Below are 22,058 nucleotides of genomic sequence, written 5' to 3'. Positions count from 1 at the left end.
AAGTCCTGTGTGAGTGCCTGGAGGCGGTTGGAGGATATATGGCGGCTAACGGATTGAGGTTGAATCCTGACAAGACAGATGCCCTGTTTTGGGGGACGGGGCAGGCAAGATTGGAGAATTCCTGGTCCTGAAAGGGGTAACTGTGCCCCTGAAGAACCAGGTGTGCAGCCTGGGAGTCATTTTGGACTCACAGCTGTGCATGGAGGCACAGGTCAATTCTGTGTCCATGGCAGTGTCTACCAGCTGCCTCTGGTATGCAGGCTGAGACCCTACCTGCCCGCAGACTGTCTCTCCATAGTGGGGCATGCTCTAGTTATCTCCCGCTTGGACTACTGCAACGCGCTCTCCGTGGGGCTACCTTTGAAGGTGACCTGGAAACGACAACTAATCCAGAATGCTGCAGCTAGACAGGTGACTGGGAGCGGCCAAGACCACATAACAACACCAGTCTTGAAAGACCTGCACTGGCTCCCAGTATGTTTTTGAGCACAATTCAAAGTGTTGGTGCTGACCTTTAAACCCTAAACGACCTTGGCCCAGTAGACCTGAAGGAGCATCTCCACCCTCATCGTTTTGCCAGGACAATGAGATCCAGCTCCGAGGGCCTTCTGGCGGTTCCCTCACTGTGAGAAGCGAAGTTACAGGCAACCAGGCAGAGGGCCGTCTCAGTACTGGCGCCCGCTCTGTGGAAAGCCCTCCCATCATATATCAAAGAAATAAACAACCATCTGACGTTTAGAAGACATCTGAAGGCAGCTCTGTTTAAGGAAGGTTTTAATGATTGATGTTTTCATGTATTTTTAATATTCTGTTGGAAGGCATCCAGAATGGCTGGGAATAATAATAATGATGATGATGATGATGATGAACTAATTCTTCAATCATGCTTTTGGGGAGTCTTCCTGCAAGCAGACCACTGTGTACACAAGGGTTTCACAAACCTGGGTTTCCATCTCTTTTTGGAAGACAACTGCTAAAGATATAGGAAAAACAATCATTGGAAAACAGATAAATATTGATATATATTTATGAAGGCAGCCCAGTTTAGGGAAGATGTTTTATCGTGTTTTTAATATTTGGTTGGGAGCCACCCAAAGTGGCTGGGGAAACCCAGGCAGATGGGCAGGGTATAAATAATAAATAGAGAAATAAATAATAATAGTCACACATACATATATATGTATATTATTTAAACTATACAAATAATTGTAATAAATCAGCACAGCCCCTGCGTCTTATTACTGCCTCCTTATTACCTATGCCAATCTTCAGCAGACATGGATTATGCCTTTCCTGTTCTTCTGGCCTTTTTGAGGAGCCAGGAAGAGTCTCCGTAAGACCCTCAACTTAACTCTATTGAAATGATACAACAACAAAAGTAAATAAGGAAAGAATAAGTGTGCAGCTGCCACCCTGCTGTGGAGGGAAACATCCATCCATCATCTCGCACACAAATAGGAAGCCCCCCGCTCCCGCCCCCATTTCCACTCTCCGCTGTGGGGAGAGAGGCGACTTGGGGGGAGGAGGGGGCCATTTCCCGACGGAGCCCCAAGAGCAGGAGGCCAAAGGCAGCGCCATCTCTTCCGGTTTCCATCCCCACACAGGCAGGGGCTGCTCTGCCAACGTAGCTCTAGAGGCGCGCGCCTGCGACAAGGAACCCGAAGTGTCTATAGGTCGGAAGTTTCCAGGGGGCCCAAAGTGGAAAGTGGGAGGGGAAGGGGAGGAGGGGTGTGGGTTGACTAATTCCCCTCACCCCCCACTCCGCTTTATATTGCGGGGAAGGAACCCGGAACAGCGAGCAAGGGAGGCGGAGGTCCAGAGAGGACAAAGAGGTAAAGACGCTGCGTGGGGAAAGGGGGCGATTTAGGGGGGAGGTAAAGAGGAAAAGACAGAGACCCCTCCTGCAAACAGAGCCATAGCTATGGGGGTGGCCAGGCGGGGGTGGTTGTTTTTTTGCACCATGTGGCGCCTCCAGCAGGGCGCCGTTGAGGATGTCTTTGTGGGGACGCAAATGTCTCCAGTTGGGTCTTTGACTCGGGGGAAATCCAGCCTAGTTTCACCCCTGCCCGCAAAAAAGCCCCTCTCCTGGGCCTCATAAGCAGGGGCTCCGATCCCCGCAATCCTGCTGCGAAGGGGGGGCCCAACACCTGCAGGGATTGCGTGGCAGGATCTCCTTTGGAGCCCCCCCCATATTTCTTTTTTCCTGGGGGTCCAGGAGGTGCTCAAGGCCCCCGATCCATGCAATCCAGCTGCCCTCTCCTTTGCAGCGCCCTCCCCTCCACACGCGTCTCTTTCCCCCGGGGGCTCAAGCGAGGCTGAACTGCCCTGCACCCCCTGGGCTCTCTTGTCCTAACTGAAACGTGATGCCCACCAAGGGGGTCCCCACGAAGCCCCCCGTTCCCAAGCAGCCCTGGATTTGATCCCAGGACCCAAACATGACGCCCTCTGCCGTTCCCCCCTGGCAGGAATCCCTCGAAGTACTCCTGCGCCTTGAGGGAAAGACGGAGTCCACGAAAGGGTTAAAGGAAGGGAAATAGCCCTGGATAGAGACACCCCCCCCCCCGCCTCGGGAGGCCCCTCCGGATGGAGAGTGGGACGGAGGGAGGAGAGGTTGGTGCGCCCGGGAGAGATTCGGCGCAGAGGGCGAGGGGTGAGCGGTGCCAAGGGGGTCTCTGGGCGCAGGGGAGACTGTGGGACGGAGGGGGCAGGGGAACTTGGGGAGCATCCCTGGGAGATAGAAGCCCAGCCGAGCAGAGAGGGGGGGAGAGAGAGAGACACTTCCTTTTGGAGAGATGTCTCCGTCCTTGGGTGCTGGAGGAGGAATCTCCGGTGGTGGGTCTGCCTTGGCTTCTCCCTCCTGCCCAGGAATCTGCCACTTCTTCAAGTCAACCGGAGAGAGAGAGTTGTCCCTGATGGTGGGGGTTTTTCCACTGATTCCCCCACATTTCCCCCATGGAAGCAACATCCTCTCCGCACTGATCCTCGAAAGCTACTGCATGGCTGGCTGTGGGCTGCATTATACCAAGTCAAACCGTTGGTCCACCTTGGAGAGCAGAAGAGAGAAAAAGCTGGAAGGTCCTGGGAGGGAGGAGGGAGGAGGAGGCCTTCTCCAAAGCAGCTCTTTGCTTCTGGAAGCCCCGCCCAGGAAGTAGCCAGAGACCTATTCCTCTCTCTCAGGCTCCCATCCTTAAGTGTTTCCTCTGCATGGTTAATTGATGGTGGTGGTGCTGAGGGAGCCAGGAATATGGGGGAAGGATGCTACAAAAAGGTTTTCAGGGTTTATCGGTAAGTATATCCTGAAAGCAATTGTATTACTTTTATTTTTTGTAGGCAATGTCAGAGTGGGTTACAAACGGAGATACAATCTATCAGCATCCAAAGATCCACAATCCGCCCCAGTCTGGGGCATTTCCATGATAGACAATGCCTGTGGCTGGAGGCTCTACACCCAGGGATGTGCATCTGCAGGCCTGGAATTGCCAGTATTACAGGAAAGGGTTGGGAACTTGCCAAATTTACAGACAGTATGTGAGTGAGAGTTTGTGTTTGGGATGATAGTTTACAGCAACCGTGTAATTTTCTCCATCCGTAACTTTTCATGAACCGACATTGCAGTAGGAATTCCAAAATAACTACGCAAAATCTACAAAGAGACTCTCAGGATAATGGAGATTGTGAGTCTTCCTGGTCCACAGTTCACATCCTCAGCCTGCAGCCCACAAATGCTGAGGCCATAAACCTTTTATTAGCCCTTAACGGGACACCAGCTACTTTGTTAGACTTTCTTCAACACATGAATATTTTTGAATACTTTTCCAGTGACGTAAATAGCACTTTCATTTTACTCATTCCGCACAGGAGAGAATCTGATCTGCAAGTCTGAGCTCAACTCCTTCCTTGAGACAGAAAAATACAGAAACTTTGAGAGGTAAGTCCTTCCTCTTGCCTGGAGACGGTATCTTGTAGGTCTCATTTCAGTTTGTGGGAACATGAGAAAAGTCCTGCTGGATTAGGATCAGGGCCCACCTCATCCAGCATCCTCTTCTCACAAGGACCAGCCAAGGAGAAACCCCCCAGCAGGGCCAACAGCTGTCTCCCCACTCAGGACTCCCAGCCCCTGGGATTCAGATGAATAATTCCTCCGTAGGGGAGGGGGACTAATAGCTGGGAACTGAAGGACTGCTACTGAAATGGTGGGTGGTTCTGAGGAGGTGGACACAATGGAGCTGCCTCAGGAAGTAAATGGTGCAGGATTAGGGAATGTGTGCAGTTGGTTGGAGTGTATCAGAAGATGTTACACATCACGGAGGAAGGAGGAAACAATACAGATATTTAGCGTTTTCAGAGGAGGAGGAAGATGGAGAAAGTGTGTCCCTCCTGGTGTTGTTCCAGTAGAACTCCCATCATCCCTGGTCGTTGGCCATCCTTGCTTGGGCTGATGGTGCTTTGAGTCCAGCCACATCTGGAGGGCCAGAGGTGCCCCACCTCACCGTAGAACCCTGTAAGTTCTGGTTCTCCTCACAAGAAACGTCTGGGTGGACCTTTTGCCGATCTTGTGAAAATCCTCCTCGATTCCCGGGGGGAACAGACCTATGGCAGCCCTACCTTCTCAACCTTCTTGATATGGTCCAAAGGGAAGTAGAGCAATATTTTTGGCCCCAGCTTGGCCACAGGAGCTACCGGAAGGAGGAGTACAAGGACTCCACCCAACATGTTGCAATGTATTTGGACCAATAGAAGCTCCATATAAAGCACTCAGGAGTCCAGCTGTGTTGCAAGGAGGGCTTTATTCCAGCTGCAGTCCTGCAGCATCATAAAGTACCATAAATCAGCCTTCCTACATACAGGGGGAGAAGCCATTGTGGAGAAGTCAAGCATACCTCTGTATACTAGCTGTGTGGGAAAATGATTGCTTGTACATAAGAGCATGAGCAAAGTTCTTCCTCTTATTGCAGGGTGATTTTATAGCTAAAAGCATCCTTGGAGCATGAACAGCGCGTGAATAGCTCGTGCAGTCCTAAATGATTGGCTCACGTAGGATAGTACTCTCTTTGTCTGCTGGCTTGGAACAAGGTTGCATTCTTGAGGTTGTTACTTTTTCGAGTACCAGGCAGAACAAACGTTGGGCTGGAGGTAGAGAGGATGTATTTTTTGCTGTGCAAAAAAAAGGCTGGTTATTAGGCTCATTGAATCCAATCTTGGTGTGAGACTGATTTCTTCGGATGTCGAGCAGGCCCTCGACATAGCTGGCTATAGACCATCTCTTGGGATGCTGACCCCCCACATGAAACTGAGTCAGATATTCACGCAAGGCAGCAGAGGTTTAGGATCTTTTAATTGATTTTTCACAAACATAAATACAACTTAATCTTTTACAGCCATCTTTTTATGTCGTCTTATTTACACTGCGCAAGTTCACACCCAGACTTCCTTCCTTCCCTGCTTCGGTTTTCTTACTTTATATCTTCTCTTGCAGATTCTTATTTACCTTCTATACACATCACAGGATTTATGTTAACCTTGCTACAGTATTTAGACTTCTACAGTTAATTCTTATATATGCAAGAAATATACCCCACTCTTCTTCAATCTTTGTCCATTTTGGTCTCGAATTTTATAAGTCATTTTAGCTAATTCTGTATACTCAAAAAATTTAGTCTGCCACTCCATTACTGTTGGGGTCTCCTGTAATTTCCACTTTTGAGCCACGAGGATCCTAGCTGCAGCCGTAGCATATTGAAATAGTTTACGATCCTCCTTTTTCACCTCCTCCCCTATTATCCCTAATAGGAAAGCCTCTGGTTTTTTAGGGAATATATACTTTAAAAGTTTCTTCAGTTCATTATATATTAGATCCCAAAACTTTTTCATCTTATCACATGCCCACCACATGTGGTAGAGATCCCCATCCTTTAGTTTACATTTCCAATAGGCTTTATTGCTCGATTTGTACATTTTTGCCAATTTAACTGGGGTGATATACCACCGGTACATCATTTTCCTAAATTTTCTCCTAAGCTGGAGCACGCTGTAGACTTCATACCTTCGTTCCATAATCTTACCCATTTATCGTAAAGACCGCCCACTTTATCATGACTTCTTTTGTTAACTCATCCTTAGTGTCCCATTCCAGCAAGTAATGATACATTTTAGACAAGAGTTTTGTTCTGCCCTCCAAAATTTCTATCTGGTATTTGGACTTTTTCTCACAGAATCCCATTTTTGAATCCTCTTTTAACAAACCATTTCTCCTGCTGATACTGTAGCCATCCCATAAAGCCATCTGTTATATTCTCATATGGTCTTAATTTCCACCATTCTCCGTTTTCACTAATATATCTTCATAAGTTACTCTCTTTCCCTCCATATTTCCTTTTTTTATTGTTAACACATCTGTTGGGGATAACCACCAGGGTGTGGTTCTTTCTAGTAGGTTTTTGTTCTTGTCCCATACATCATACAGGGCACCCCTAAAAATATGGTTTGTAAAACCTTTATGTATTTTCACATTATACCATAGATAGGAGTGCCACCCGTATTTATTATTATACTCTTCAAGATCCAACAAATCAGTATTTTTCAAAACTATCCATTCTTTTATCCAGCACAAGCAAGACACCTCATAATATAATTTCAAATTTGGTAGTGAAAATCCTCCTCTCTCCTTCCTGTCAGTCAATAGTTGAAATTTTATCCTGGGTCTCTTCCCTTGCCATATGAATCTTGATAAGACTTCTAGCCAGTCCCGAAACTGAGACGACCCTTTAATAACAGGAATCGTTTGAAAGAGAAACAGCATCTTCGGTAGAATGTTAATTTTAATTGCTGCCGTTCTTCTGCTCCAGGATAACTTTAATCTATTCCAAATATCCAAGTCTCTTTTAATTCCTTTCCATACTGGGGTATAATTGTCACTAAATAAATTGATGTTTTTTGTCATTAGCCAAATCCCTAAATATTTTACTTTTTTCACCACATTAATTCTGCACTTTTGTTCCAGCTGTTCTGTCTCTTTTCTATCCATGTTCTTAACCATCATTTTTGTCTTTGTTTTGCTTAGTTTAAATCCTGATAGCTTACCAAATTCCTCTAATTCCTCCAATGCTTTCCCAACACTTATTCATGGAGCTTTACCTACTTTCATCTTTTTGCAATTTGAATCTCTTCTGCTGTTGTTGATTTATTTAATTTCTCCCTTTCTTCAGCTGTTATTTGTTTCCCTTTATGATCTTTTAAATACTTTCCTATTTTTCTTGCTTCTTCGTTCTCTTTCTTATATAATTCTTTGTAAATTTCCTGGAAGATCTTCTTTATTTCTCTCAGATCTTCTATTTGATGTTCTCCTCCTTTTATTTATCGTATTCTGGTTTTGTTTTTTTTCTTAGTTGCCATGCGAGGAGTCTCCCTGCATTATTAGCTGATTCAAAAAATTTCTGTCTCATAAATTTTATTTTCCATTCGACTTCTTGATTTACCAATATTGAAAATTTAGTTTGTAGCATTTTAATTGTTTGCTTTATCTGTTCATCTTTAGGTTTTATTGTTAGTTTCCTTTCACACTCTACCAACTGAGCCAAAATTTCTTCTTTTTTCTTTTCTCTCAACTTTTTCCTATAACTATTTTGCTGTATTAAGAAGCCTCTCATGACAGCTTTACTCCCGTCTCAAACTATGTCCAAACTTGTTTCTTTATATAAATTCCATTTAAAATATTCTTTTAAAGTCTCTTTTGCTTTTTCAATCACTTCTTGATTCTCAGAAAGATTTTCGTTCATCCTCCATCTGAATGAATGTTGTTCTTTACTTCTTAGTTCTAAAATCATAGGGTTGTGATCTGATAATGTTCATGGTAGTATCTCACTTTTTGCTATTCTTGGAGCTATATCCCTTGAAATCCAGATATAATCTGTTTTTCCCCAGCTTTGATGTGGCTCAGAGAAGAAAGTAAATTGTTTTGTGATTGGGTGCTTAAGTCTCCAAATGTCTATTAGGTCAAGATTATCAACAAGATCAAAAAAAGTCCCTGGTAGCTTGCCTTGCTTAAACTTTTTCTTTTTTCTTGATTTATCTACTTCTGGCATCACCACACCATTGCAATCTCCCATTAGTATTATCTTTTGATCAACAGTTTCTATCCGTCTTTCTTCCAGCTTCCTGTAAAATTCCCCCTTATTTGTATTTGGCGCACAAATCCCAACCACACTGATTTTCTCCCCCTGGTAAGTAATTTGGACTACAATTATTCTCCCTTCTTCATCCTTAAAAATAAATTTAGGCTCCCATTTCTCTTTAATATATAACACCACCCTCTTTTTGTGTTAACATTTGAATTAATAAATTTTGTACCCAACCTTTTGTTTTTCAGAATATGTTTATGTTTTTTAGCTACATGGGTTTCTTGTAAAAAAATTACATCAAGATATTTTTTCTTCAAAACGTTTTCAACTTTATTTCTCTTAGATTTCTCATTTAATCCATTCATATTCCATGTTAACAGTTTCAAAGTCATTTTTACGTATTTAGTTCTCAGCTATGAATTATATTCAAATTTGGGAGGTTCTGTCCCCAAGGTTCACTTCCTCCTCCTCTTCCTCTTCCTCTTTGTCCTCTACTTCCTCCTCTTCCTCTTTCTTCCTTCCTTCCTTCCTTCCTTCCTTCCTTCCTTCCTTCTTTCTTCCTCTGAGTCAGTCTCCTTTCCCCCAGGTCTGTGAACAGCTCTATCTCCTTCCAACTTTCCCAACTCTCTCTCATATCTCCTTGAGAATTTCTTTACCTCTTGAATATCAGTTAGCCTAAATCTTTTATCTTTATAATAAAAAGAAATCCCCTCGGGGAATTCCCACCTATGTTGTATTCCATTTCTCTTCAACAAACTCACTAATGGTTTGTATCCGACCCTCTTTCGTAAAAATCTAGTGGGAATTTCTTTAAAGATGATAATTGGCCTACCATCGATTACCAATTTATTTTGGTAACTCATTCTCAAGATTGTGTTTCTCATATCTAATGAATTAAAAATCATTAGACAGTCGCCTGGTAGTTTTTTTTATTTAGCCTTTAAAGATCTTACTTTTATTCTAAATACATTCTCAACTGTGCATTCAATTTCTTCTTCTTTCATATCCATCCATCTTGCCAATTCCTTGGATCATTTTTATCTTTATATTTTCATTCATTTCCTCACCTACGCCTCTAATTAAGTTGTTTCTGACGCATCTCCAATAGAGCTAAACTGTCCCAGACCTGCTCCTGTGTTTTATTTAAATCTACTACTTCATCCTTGATTTTCTCCATCTCTCTCTTATTTTCTTTGACTTCTTTTTGAATACTTTTCGTTGATTCCTCAATCGTCTTGGATCTGTCAAATCTTAAATTTTATTTGAAAGTTCTCCTCCCACTCCCTCTATTTTCTTATCCAACGTTTCCTGTACTTCTCCTAATTTGTTCTCCATATGTTGTTCATTTTGTTTAAATTCTTCCTTTATTTTTAATCACAAAATATCCAAATCCTTGATCTCTTCCTGTCTGGAAATTTTCCTTTCTCCTGGTTTCCCCCTCCCAATTTTTCTCCCATTTCCCCCTGCCATTTTAGATTAATTACTGCAGGAAAATATTCTGTCCACCAGGGGGGTATATGATTCAACCTGTGATGTGGTCCAAAAGTAATGTGATGTGGTCCAGAATAAAGATAAGCAGTATAAAATATAATCCTTGCTTGCAATTTCACTCTATGCCTCCAGGTGTCACCCTCGGTTTTCCTCCACCCCCCACAATGACTTTCACTTTTTATCTCTTTTTGTTCCTAATTCAGGTTACACCAGTGTCAATAGTACATATCTACTTTAAATATTAGTCCAACTCAAAGTCCATCAGAGGTCCTCTTCTTCTGCTCTTCTGCAACTTGACAAGTCAGTCCTTTGATGAAGTTTCCTCTGGTCTTCAACCACTTGTTGGCCGAATCCACCAGAGTGTAAATACAGGAAGCACTTTTTATTCTTGTATCCCAGTTCAGTCTTTATTTCTAGCCACTTGCTGGCTTAATCCACAAGGAGATGTAGAATTATCAGATACTAGGGAACAGACCCTCCCTTTACTCCAAACTCAGTTTTTTCTAGCCTCTTGCTGGCTTAATCCGCAAAAAAAGTTCAGGAAGGGGACTGTATCAAACAGCCAAGTTTCAGGAGGGGAGTGGGGTTGTTTTTTCCTGGGGAAAATTGCAGTGAATGATAGCAGCACAGCCTTTAAAGTGCTTATGGTTGTGGCAACGTTTCTAATAATTAAGAACTTAACGGTCCACAAAAAATAAGACTGCCAAGTCTGTTTCTTCTTCACCTAAAATTCAATCTCTTTCTCCCCTTTGCCGGTCTAATATATCAAAGAAGGGATAAGTAATAAACTCTCTTTCTCTTTCTCCAGGCTTTGGTCGGCAAGGACGTAGCAGAAAAACCACAAATGCAACCTTGAAACCTCCACAAGCAGATGGTTTTAGTCAAAGATAAACGATGTTGTAAAAGGATTTATTGCAGTCTCTGAAGACTTTATGGGTTCTCCCTCCCTCCCCCCCCTTTCTGCTTGAAGCCTTTTCAGACCTGGAGTGTTACTTTTCCTCCACCTCAAAAATATTCCCAATAAAAGTTTACAAAGTCCTTCTTTTTAACTCTTCTCTAATAACTTGTTTCAAAATGTCCTTTGCCTCAGTACATTGTTTTGTTTTGTACTCACTCAGCAGGAACTTTCACTTCTTTCTTTGATCTTGTGACTTTAATCTCTGCACCATTTTCTCACCGCCGCAGGGATGGACTCCCTTTTTACATCCCTCAGCATCCGAATTTTCTTTACCTTTATTACAATTTTCCCAGGATAAATATATCCTGTAAGCATTTTAAAGTCTTTTCTTATTCCTTTGGATGTTTGCTGCTTTCATCTGAAGCTTGAGACAGCAGAGCTGGAGGTTTAGGATCAGAGTTTTCCTTCTACTGCTTGGCCTCCTTTCCCAGGTTGATGATCCCCTTAATTCCCTCTACAGCACTTGCATAAATCATCTGCTTGACCATTGGACTCACTATTGGCCTCATCTGCTCAATGTGCCAGAACCTGTCATCGCATGCAGTGAAAGTCCCCGACTCACCAAGGGATTGAGACCCATCAATTATCATCAACTGGTTTAGTTGGCCTGTCAAAGCTTTTCCTGGCTTGTGTCAGCTTTTGCATGCTGACAGCTTCTAGGACCCACAGATGAGAGCTGAGTACAGGTTGGGGATTAATGGTGAACCAATTACCCCAGAAGGAGCCCTATATGTCCCCCAAGAGAGGTACTACCCCAGCCCCAACACCCCATGACATAATACTATTAATGTATTTGATGTCTCAGGAATAAATTTGTGTCTCCACCAATAAAACTAACAGCTTCATCCCATGAATGAATCAGTGCTAAATATCCAAGGCTGAAGTTTCCATTAAGTACAGTTATATATTGATGTTTAATATCGAGCTTCTTCAGTGTGACACAGATTCCGCATTGAAATAGAGGAGGTACGTCCAGGAGTGAGGCAAATGGAGAAAGGACAGTGAGAGAGGCCTGGGCAGAGAATTTACACTAGGATAGTCCAGTGTCAGAAAATGGGAACGAGGTCAGGTGGCGCATAATAATTATAAATACTAATTGGGATGAGTGCCAATTGAACTTGATGTGTGTCATATTCCTTTGTTCTCTCCCTTGAAACCCCAACAGGATTTTGTCTCCCTGCACTCTGAAGCAGACGATGGAGAAGACAGGCAAGCGTTCTGGGGGACCATCTGTAAATTCAAAAGGAATAACAAAGAAACCATTTGAATGTATAGAGTGTGGAAAGAGCTTCAGTGATAGTTGGAAACTTCGACTACATCATAGAACTCACACAGGGGAGAAACCATTTGAATGTATAGAGTGTGGAAAGAGCTTCAGTCAAAGGGGACACTTAAGACAACATCAACGAACTCACACAGGGGAGAAACCATTTGAATGTATAGAGTGTGGAAAGAGTTTCAGTCAAAGGGGAAACCTTAGAATACATCAGCGAACTCACACAGGGGAGAAACTATTCACATGTATAGAGTGTGGAAAGAGCTTCTCTAATAGTTGGAAACTTCGACAACATCATCTAACTCACACAGGGGAAAAACCATTTAAATGTATAGAGTGTGGAAAGAGATTCCGTGATAATGGACACTATAGAGTACATCAACGAACTCACACAGGGGAAAAACCATTTAAATGTATAGAGTGTGGAAAGAGCTTCAGTCAAAGTGGACACTATAGACTACATCAACGAACTCACACAGTGGAGAAACCATTTAAATGTATAGAGTGTGGAAAGAGCTTCAGTCAAAGTAAGAAACTTCAACAACATCATCAAGCTCACACAGGGGAGAAACTGTTTAAATGTATGCAGTGTGGTAAAAGTTTCAATAAAAGTGGACACTATAAAGTACATCAGCGAACTCACACAGGGGAAAAACCATTTGAATGTATAGAGTGTGGAAAGAGCTTTGCTGATAGTGGGAAACTTCGACTACACCAACGAACTCACACAGGGGAAAAACCATTTGAATGTATAGAGTGTGGAAAGAGCTTCAGTCAAAGGGGAAACCTTAGAATACATCAGCGAACTCACACAGGGGAGAAACCATTCAGAGGCATGGAGTATGAAAAGAGCTTCAGTGATAGTGAGAAACTTCGACTACATCATCAAACTCACACAGGAGAAAAACTATTTAAATGTTTGGAGTGTGGAAAGAGCTTCAGTCTAAGTGAAACCCTTAAAAAACATCAGCGAACTCACACAGGGGAAAAACCATTTAAATGTATAGAGTGTGGAAAGAGCTTCAGTCTCAGTGAAACCCTTAGAAAACATCAGCGAATTCACACAGGGGAGAAACCATTTAATTGTATGCAGTGTGGGAAAACCTTCAGTCAAAGTGGACACTTAAGACAACATCAGCGAACTCACACAGGGGAAAAACCATTTGAATGTATAGAGTGTGGAAAGAGCTTCAATCATAGTGGACACTGTAAACGACATCAACGAACACACTGGAAAAACCATTTGAATGTATAGAGTGTGGAAGGAGCTTCAGTTGAAGTGAAAACTCTTTGCTATTTGCTGTTTAGTAGCGCTGCAGAGAGCTTGCTGGGGGGACCATGCATTAAAAAGGGACTCAAAAATAACTTAAACAAAGTTTTAATAACGAAAACAAAAACTCCTTATACACTAAATACATCAACAACAAACCCGACCCAACCACCAACCCATCCCCCAGGGTAATGAGGGAGCTAGTTGCTGCTCATCATATACTATGCCCAAATGCTGACACAGCTTGATTAACACAACTCAGCAGCACCTGTTATGTTTCACAGCTGCAAGACCGGGTCTCGTTATTTGCCCTGGCTCTGGCCCTTCAAGACATGTGAAACAATAATGAACTTTCACATTTTAAAGTGGCCATTCAACATTTCCCCTGCGGTTCATTATTGTGCAACAAAAACATAAAGCATATTTTGTACATGTCTTTCATGTGTAACCTTTGGAAGAGCGTTAGTAAAAATGTCTGCAATTTGATTGTCACCTGGAACATATTGAAATACAATCATTTCATTAGCAATTAGTTTCTTTTCATACTGTAAACGTAACCTTCAGATTCTAGTGCACTGCGTATTGTGGAGTATGAAAAGAGCTTCAGTCAAAGTGAGAAACTTCGACGACATCATCTAACTAACACAGGGAAGAAACCATTTAAATGTATAGTGTGTGAAAAGAGCTTCAGTGATAGTGGACACTATAGAGTGTGGAGAGAATCAGAACTTACAGGGTTAAGAAGTTCTGAGTGACGTCTCACATTCTGAGGCGTGGCTTTGTCCACAGAGGGGAGTGTTTCTCTGTGTGTCTTTGTTCTTTGTTGTTCCGTTCACTGGCGGTGAGAAAGCAAGATGAGCGCTCTATCACCGGGTCTGAATTTATGATGTTTTTTCTAGACGAATAAAGACTGTTGGAGATAAGAAAGACAGCCTGCGTCCAGCTTGAGTTATTACCCACACACAGAGGGCAACAGATTTCTCCTGCTGCGACGATTACTCTGCTACAAGTAGCTGAAGGAGAGAGCAGAGCGGCACAAGGAAGTGTGCCAGGCTCCAATCCAAATAGCTACAGGTCATGGGTGGTCAGCAAACACTTTGAATCTGTTGCCAAGAACGTGCCGGTGTGTGTGGAGGCAAGCTGAAGACGCTGGAGGCCAGCTGGAGTCCTGCCTACCGTTTGAAGGCAATGGAGCTCGCTGGGAGGAGCTGATCTGCTGAGCCGGGTGCTGGAGAGCTGCTACTGTTTACGTGAGTACACTGGGCCCCGGGGAGAAGATGGCAGATGGCCAGGAGGTGTTTGAAGTACCGTTTGAAAAGCTCACTACCCAGTCATGGCATACCTGGGCCAGAAAAGTGAGAGGGTGGTTTTTAGCCACAGGGCTTTGGAGCATAGCCCAGAAAGAGCCAGTTGCTGCTGGAGATGCAGAACTGTTGGACAGAGAGCAGAGAGAGAAAGATGAGCTCTGCATGTTGAGAGCAAGCATACACGCTAAGTTGCTGCCTCATTTGGAGGGCGTTGAGTCGGCTTATGATGCTTGGAAAGTGCTGAGGCATTTATGTGAAAGCTCAGCAGAAGGCCAGAGCCGGGTGAAAAGCCATGAATGCCCTGATGTTACAGCCTCAAGGATAGCTGTTGGCAGAGTTGGGGGGGCAGAGAAGCCCAAAAGCAAGTTTGGAAAATTTTCCACTGTGTGTGATGAGGAGGAACGCCATTTCAGAGGGGGCGGGGCTGGCAGAGCGAGCCCGGAAGCCAAGCCAGCTGGAAGCTCACCCCAGTGTTTTTCCACTCGTCGCTGCTTTGTTTGCAATTCTCCTGACCATCTGCGTCGCTCCTGCCCCCAGAGAGCCAGGGAGGCTGGGCAGGATGCTTCCAAGGTCGCTTCCCATGGGAATCAGCCAGGTTTCCATGGCAACCAGTCTAGAAGAGGAGGCAGGCATGGGAAAGCGCAGAGAGGACATGACTCAGAGTGAAGACGGCGCTTATCAGCTAACTGCCTCCATGGCAACGCTTGAGGACTACTCTAGTGAGGACAGAGTGATGCGCTGGATAATTGACTCTGGAGCGAGTCGGCATCTGATAACAGCGACACCTGGTGTCGAGATGTGGAACTGCAGAGCTGTTTCAGCTGGGAAAACAGTTGTATTTGTTGATGGGTCAAAAGAGCCCTTGTCTAACGTGGGAAATGTTTATGTTTCTGTCTTGCAGGCGGAGCTGGAAGTCTACGTGGCACCAGAGATAAAACATTGTCTTTTATCTGTCCCTTGTCTCTTACAGGAGGGGTATAAGGTGTGCTTTGAAAACAATGTCTGTACAATTTCCAGAGGGGGGAAGCAACTGGTCAGTGTTGCAAAAGGGCAGAACAACCTCTTTGTTCTGTAGACACCTCTGGAGGGTAAGGGGAACATTTAGAATGCACAGGCGACGTGTGCAACCATTCCCACTCATGTTTCATGTGCTTGCGTGTGGCACAAGAACATGTCACATAGTTCTTGGGAAGATATCCAGGTGTTGCTGGAGTGCACTAAAGGTTGCAAAATTAAAGAATGTGGCAAATCCCTAAATTGCAGGGCATGCAGGAAAGCAAAGGTAAAAAGGTGCAGTTATCCCAGGGTGGAGAGGGTAACCACGAAACCTTTTGAGCTAGTGCACACAGACCTTTTTGGGCCCATGCCAAAGCCAAGTCTGGGCGGGGCCAGACATGTGCTGACACTGCAGGATGATTTTAGCAGAGTTACCTGGTGTTATCCGCTGAAAATGAAAGAAGATGCAACGCAACTGATCAAAGACTGGGTGGCAGAGGTAGAACTACGGTTCTCCACCAAGGTGCAGGGGTTCAAAAGTGACAGATGCGCAGAGTTTATTGGGTCTGCTCTGCAGAAATTCTTTCGCCAGAAAGGGATACGTCACAAGGAGACGGGTGCTACTTCTCCTCAGGAGAGGGGAGTGACAGAGCTTAGGAGTAGAGCTCTGGTTCAAGCAACAGAGATTCTACTATGTGACTCTGGTTTGCCTCAAAGCTTTTGGGGGGAGTCGATGAAAATGGTGAATTTTACGATGAACAGGTCCTACAATTCAGTAGTAGGTGAAACCCCGTATTATGTGCTCCATGGAGAGAAACCGAAAGTGCATTTCTTCCATGTATTTGGTACGAAAGCCTGGGTGCCTGTACCAAAGGCTCAACAGAAGGAGGGTGGCCCGAGGTCCCAGAAAATGATCTTCTGTGGATATGAACCTGCAACAAAGGGGTGGAGGTTTGCATATCCAGAAGGTGATCAGACAGCTTCTGATCAGTAAACATGCTGAGTTTTGTGAACAGGATAGTTGGTCAAGGATCCATGTGAATCCTGACGTTCTCTCAGAATGTCTGTCTGATTCTGAGGATGAGGGAGAGCCAGAAGCTGAACCTGATGATGAAGACCAGGTCGATGACCAGGGTCAAAAACAGGATTGGGCGTCTCCACAGGTGGTTAAAAGAGAGCCCAAGAGTGAGCCTTCATCTCCTGTTGGCAGAATGCAGAAGGCTCACAGTAAGTCAGAGGGGGAGTCATCTGATGTGGAAGACACACTTGCTGGCCCCAGTGGGTCAGACGGAGCTTCTGAGTTTGTACTCAGACGGTCCACTCGCGCAACAAAGGGAGTTCCACCTGAGAGGTTTCAGGTCACCACTGCGTGGGTTGGTTTCGCACAGTGCGAACCTGTGAGTTGTGAGGAGGTTCAACAGTTGCCTGGAAAAGATGTCAGAAAGGGGCGAAAGGCAATGAAAAAGGGGTTGAACTCTCAGAGGTCTGTAAATGTGTGTTCACAGTTTCCCTCAGAATGCAAGACAGAGAAACACTCCCCTCTGTGGACAAAGCCACGCCTCAGAATGTGGAGAGAATCAGAACTTACAGGGTTAAGAAGTTCTGAGTGACGTCTCACATTCTGAGGCGTGGCTTTGTCCACAGAGGGGAGTGTTTCTCTGTGTGTCTTTGTTCTTTGTTGTTCCGTTCACTGGCGGTGAGAAAGCAAGATGAGCGCTCCATCACCGGGTCTGAATTTATGATGTTTTTTCTACACGAATAAAGACTGTTGGAGATAAGAAAGACAGCCTGCGTCCAGCTTGAGTTATTACCCACACACAGAGGGCAACAGATTTCTCCTGCTGCGACGATTACTCTGCTACAAGTAGCTGAAGGAGAGAGCAGAGCGGCGCAAGGAAGTGTGCCAGGCTCCAATCCAAATAGCTACATAGAGTACATCATCAAACACACAGGGGAGAAACCATTTAAATGTACAGTGTGTGGAAAGAGCTTCAGTCAAAGTGGGCACTATAAAATTCATCTACAAATTCACATGGGTGAAACGCTTTAAATGTAAGGAGTACGGAAAGTAATGCGGGTAACATCTTAAAATAGTAGAATACAAGATGCAGTGTAATGTTAGGGAGGGGTGTGTCATCTGGAGAGCTGGTGGTGAATAATGGTGGGCTGAGTGTCACATGGTTTTTGGTCTTTGGTGGAGAGATTGGAAATGTTCATGTTTGAATTTGGGGTGTGAGAGTTGTGAAAAGTGGAGTGTGAGACTTTTTGTGTTGCTTTGGATGTACAGTTGTTTAATATACGAAGAGTCGCATCACTACCATTGTTATAATTGCAATAAAGGAACAATTAAGACACAAATCTGAAAGCATCTTCCTACATGCAGATGGTAGTCTTGAAACCCTTGTACAGTGGTGCCTCGCAAGACGAAATTAATTCGTTCCGCAAGTTTTTTCTTCTTGCGAGTTTTTCGTCTTGCGAAGCACAGTTTCCCATAGGAATGCATTGAAAATCAATTAATGCTGTCAGAACTGCCTCCAGGTCCCAGCTCACAGAGGACCAACGCTAGCTGGTAGTAACGTACAAAAGTCTTTATTAAGTACAGTTTCCATTTTCAAGCTGCAGCGCGCAGCTCTACGTCTAGAAGCTAGACCGGCGAAGCTCCATCTGAGTCTCCACCCCCTGTACACCAGTTTAAGACTCTAACCTTACTCCACCTCTTCCGTCTCTCCTTTCTCCTCTGGGTCCTTCTACCCCCCGGGGTCCCTTCCTTCCTGGACTCTTCTGACGCTGACCCCCCTGACTCTTCTCCCTCCTTTCGGCGGGCTTTAGGACCTAGCTCCCTATCCGGGCTGCCAACTGCGCCGCCCTCTTGTACATTTGAACTTGGCGCGCGCGCCCAGTCTCCGACCTTCCTTTTGACCGTTTCCTCGCTCTCCGATGGAGGCGTGGCCAATCCTGACTCATGTCCTCCCGCTGGCGGTGAGCCGCCTGATCCCGATACCTGGGACTCCTCCCCCCTACTGCGCTCTGGTGGAGAAGCTGGTCCTGATTTCCAACTGCTGCTCTCTGAGTCCCCTCTGGCCCCTTCTTCCTGGGGTGTCCCCCTAGGCAACCCCCTTGCTCTGACCATGGGAGCCCCTTTCTGTGAATCCTCCGATTCGCTGGAGAGACTCAGAGACCTCGGACCGCTGTCATCGCTAACATTTCCTTCGGATTCCTCCCCCTCGCTCTCTATTTCCTCCCTTTCCTGTCCCTCTGCTCCTGAGCCCCTGACAAATGCGTTCCTAGGGAAACCGCTTGCCAGGCTGGCGGTGCGGAGAAGGGCTTTTCTCCCCACCGCAAGCCTTCAGGACAGGTACGGGAACAGAGGGAAAGGCGCACAGCACTTTCCCTCTGTTCCCGGGGCTTGCGTGGGAGGAGGGTTTTTCCTCCCCACCGCCAGCATTCAGAACAGCGTTCTGAATGTTGGCGGTGGGAAGGAAAACCCTCCTCCCACCCCAAGTCTTCAGGAAAGCCATCCGAAGCCGGGCGGCGGGAGAAGGCGTTCCTGCCCCGCCGCCCGGCTTCGGAGTTTCGTTTCAAAGCCGGGCGGCGGGAGGACTTCCCGCCCCGCCGCCCGGCTTCGGAGCGTCGTTCCGAAGCCCCGCGGCGGCGGGAGGTGTTCCCTCCCCGCTGCCCGGCTTCGGAGCGTCGTTCTGAAGCCCCGCGGCGGTGGGAGGTGTTCCCTCCCCGCCGCCCAGCTTTGGAGCATCATTCCGAAGCCCCGCGGCGGCGGGAGGTGTTCCCTCCCCGCCGCCCGGCTTCGGAGGAGCCTTCCGAAGCCCCACGGCGGCGGGAGGAGGTGTCCCCGCCCCGCCGCCAGGCTTCGGAGGAGGTCCGAGGACAGTGGGGAAGACGCGCTGCGTTTCCCCGCTGTCCCAGAGATTTCCCTATGGGCTGTCGTCTTGCGAAGCAAGCCCATAGGGAAATTCGTTTTGCGAAGCGCCTCCAAAACGGAAAACCCTTTCGTCTAGCGGGTTTTCCGTCTTGCGAGGCGTTCGTTTTGCGGGGTAACACTGTATATTGTTTATATTGTACGAATTAAATATGTTACTGCACTTCCTCATTTTGGCTACGTCAAGGGTGAAGTGTTGAAATAAAACATTATCTCTGGTGGCATCATATAGCTTGTAGCCGGGACCCAGATACGAAGCCTGCTTGCACCCGTGATTGGAACAAAGTGGTAGTCTAAATGTGGTTTGCCTTTTTAGCTTTATAAGATATGAAACTTGATTATACTTGCAATTGGAACCCACAGTGCTTAACACACAAAACTAGGGCAGCTTTTGGTGTGCTGCTTTTGTCAATAGGTAAATTCTGGGGGTGGGGCTTTGACCAAATAAGGGCAATACAGGATGGTCATCGGGTATAATTGGGCGGTCTGATAGGCTGTAACCTCTACGCCACCCTCCAGCCAATTGGAGGACAGAGGAGGGACATTTGCCCCTGGGGGGAGGATAAATGCCTGTGTTCTTCTGACCTGGGTGTGCCTGAATAGCTCCCCCAAGCTTGCAACGATGCTTTTCTTTAAATAAACTTGTGCCCGGCGGTGGCACAGGTGTGTGTTAAATGCTTCACTGTAAGCTCCTAGCCCATTATCCCCAAATAACAGACACAGTGGAGAAACCATACGGATGATGATTATGTGGAAAGATGTTCAGGCAGGTCCAAAACTTGGAATGCTAAGGGACAACTGTGGGAATGTTAAGGATAGTAGGAATGGATATGTTGAATAAGTGATATTCTTCCTTCACTCACGCTGGTGAGTGATGTAGCAGAGCAGTTTCCCCTCAATATAGCAGGAAGATAGTTTGCAGATTCATTTGAATCTCTTTAGTTAAGTCATCCAATCTGCCTTGCCCAGGTGGATTATTCCTCGTGTCCCCTTTTATCCCTCTTAAAAGACACAAGAGTCTTTCCTTAAAGAGTAACAAAAATTTTACTCACATTTCAGTTCACAATTTGATCCCTGAAAGGCCGGCTTTACTTTAGCATTAACATTAAGCATTAACATTAAGCCAGTGTTTCCCAACCGGTGTTCCGCGGCACACTAGTGTGCCGCGAGACGTTGCCTGCTGTGCCGTGGGAGGGAGGTGGGCGAGTCGGGCGGCAAGAGGCTAGGAAGCAAATGGATTGCGAAGTCTGCCAGGTTCAGATTCGGGTCTCGGCTGTTTCCGGCAAGTGCAGATTCGGGTCTCGGCTGTTTTCGGCAAGTGCAGATTCCGGACTCGGCTGTTTCCGCCGGCCCAACTCGCCGATCCCGCGCCGTACGTAAGAATTCTCGAGGAAAGGCGCAGGCGCATTCCTCCTCGGATAGAGCGGCCGTTGGCGTCCAAGATGGCGGCTGTGCTGGCTGAGGGGAGCGCGGGCGGCGCCGAGTCCGAGGCAGCGGCTGTTCCGCCCATGGCGGGGCTGGAGATGGTCCAGCAGGGAGCCGAAGCCCGGGTCTACCGGGGCCTCTTCCTAGGCCGGCCAACTGTGGCGAAGCACCGCTTCCCGAAACGTTACCGGCACCCGCTGTTATAGGAGCGCCCGAGCCGCAGGCGGACGGCGCAGGAGGCCCGCTCACTGCTTCGCTGCCGGCGGGCAGGTGGGCGCGCCTCGAGACTGGACTGCGCGGGGCAGGGGCGCGGGCTGGGATTCCATCTCCTTTAAATTGCATGGCCGGCCCACCTCTTTGCAAGGAGTGCGGTTGGGAATTGCAAGCAAAGCAGCCACGCAGCTCGATTCCAGTCGTTATTGACCGAAACTAATTCCCCCCCCCCCCCCCGCTATAGGCAAGGAAGCTGAAGACTGGTTATGGAAGGCGGTGGGCCACAGGTGTTCTGGTTTGCGAACATTTTTCAGAAGCCAAACGTGCTCCATTTTGCGTGCCATGCTTCTGTTTTGCGGTCTGTCTGCTTTTGCTGTTTATTTTGCATTTTTGTCTTTCTGACTTTTTTGTTTTGTTTTTGTGACTGATTGATTGACTGATTGTGTGACTGCAGTACATTGTTTATTGCTTTCATTTTATGGATCAATGGTCTTTATCGATAGTAAAATTCATGTTAAATTGCTGTTTTAAGGGTTGTTTTTAAATGTCTGGAATGGATTAATCCATTTTGCATTACTTTCAGCCAAACAGGCCCAGGTTGCGCACTGAATAAAGTATTTTATAATTTTTCATATTTCTGTTTACTTACTATTTCATAATAAAGTAATTATAAAATACTATCTTTGTGTTTATTTGATTCCTATTAAAGAGAGTTACTTTATATATAGTCAATATAGGCACAGAGTTAATTTTTTAAACATTTTCTAATGATGGTGTGCCTCGAGATTTTTTTCATGAAACAAGTGTGCCTTTGCCCAAAAAAGGTTGGGAAACACTGCATTAAGCATTGTTAGGTGTCATCTTCGTTCCGGAGCTGACAGAGGCTGGGAATCTAAAGCAGGCAAAGGGAGATAAGGACACTGGAATGGGAGAGGGAGGAGGGGCAGCCGAGTGGCATAGCTTCAGAGAACAGAGAGCAAGCGGCAGATACCAATCTTAGCTCAGGGACAGAAGGAGAGAGGCCAGGAATGTTGTTGTTGTTTAGTCATTTAGTTGTGTCCAACTCTTCGT

The 22,058-nt window shown here is 45.9% G+C and overlaps 1 protein-coding gene and 1 long non-coding RNA gene across 9 annotated transcripts in view; one reads left to right on the top strand and one right to left on the bottom strand.

The window, feature by feature from the left end:
• Nucleotides 1-22,058, top strand: part of LOC310701328 (uncharacterized protein) — a 110,286-nt gene that overhangs the window by 74,234 nt on the left and 13,994 nt on the right. For 4 of the 8 annotated variants that reach the window (XM_083492070.1, XM_083492074.1, XM_083492068.1 and 1 more), the window contains exon 2: nucleotides 3,859-3,928. Coding sequence is in view for 2 of the 8 variants with exons in the window: in XM_083492068.1 (XP_083348194.1) it covers nucleotides 3,859-3,928 (70 nt within the window). In the remaining 6 variants the exon portion in view is untranslated. Of the gene's footprint in view, nucleotides 1-1,679; nucleotides 1,833-2,610; nucleotides 2,651-2,799; nucleotides 3,286-3,858; nucleotides 3,929-22,058 lie in introns of those variants that run through there. The other 4 variants (XM_083492071.1, XM_083492069.1, XM_083492067.1 and 1 more) reach the window with 4 other exon arrangements.
• LOC310702085 lies at nucleotides 17,993-18,846 on the bottom strand. Its single transcript, XR_014523213.1, has 2 exons — nucleotides 18,291-18,846; nucleotides 17,993-18,211 (listed from the first exon to the last, which is right to left on the bottom strand). It is a non-coding gene; the product is annotated as an uncharacterized lncRNA (long non-coding RNA).

The sequence above is a fragment of the Podarcis liolepis genome (genome assembly GCF_965112155.1).
Source record: "Podarcis liolepis genome assembly, chromosome: 2".
NCBI classification, from domain to species: domain Eukaryota; kingdom Metazoa; phylum Chordata; class Lepidosauria; order Squamata; family Lacertidae; genus Podarcis; species Podarcis liolepis.
This window is presented reverse-complemented; position numbering and strand designations above follow the sequence as displayed.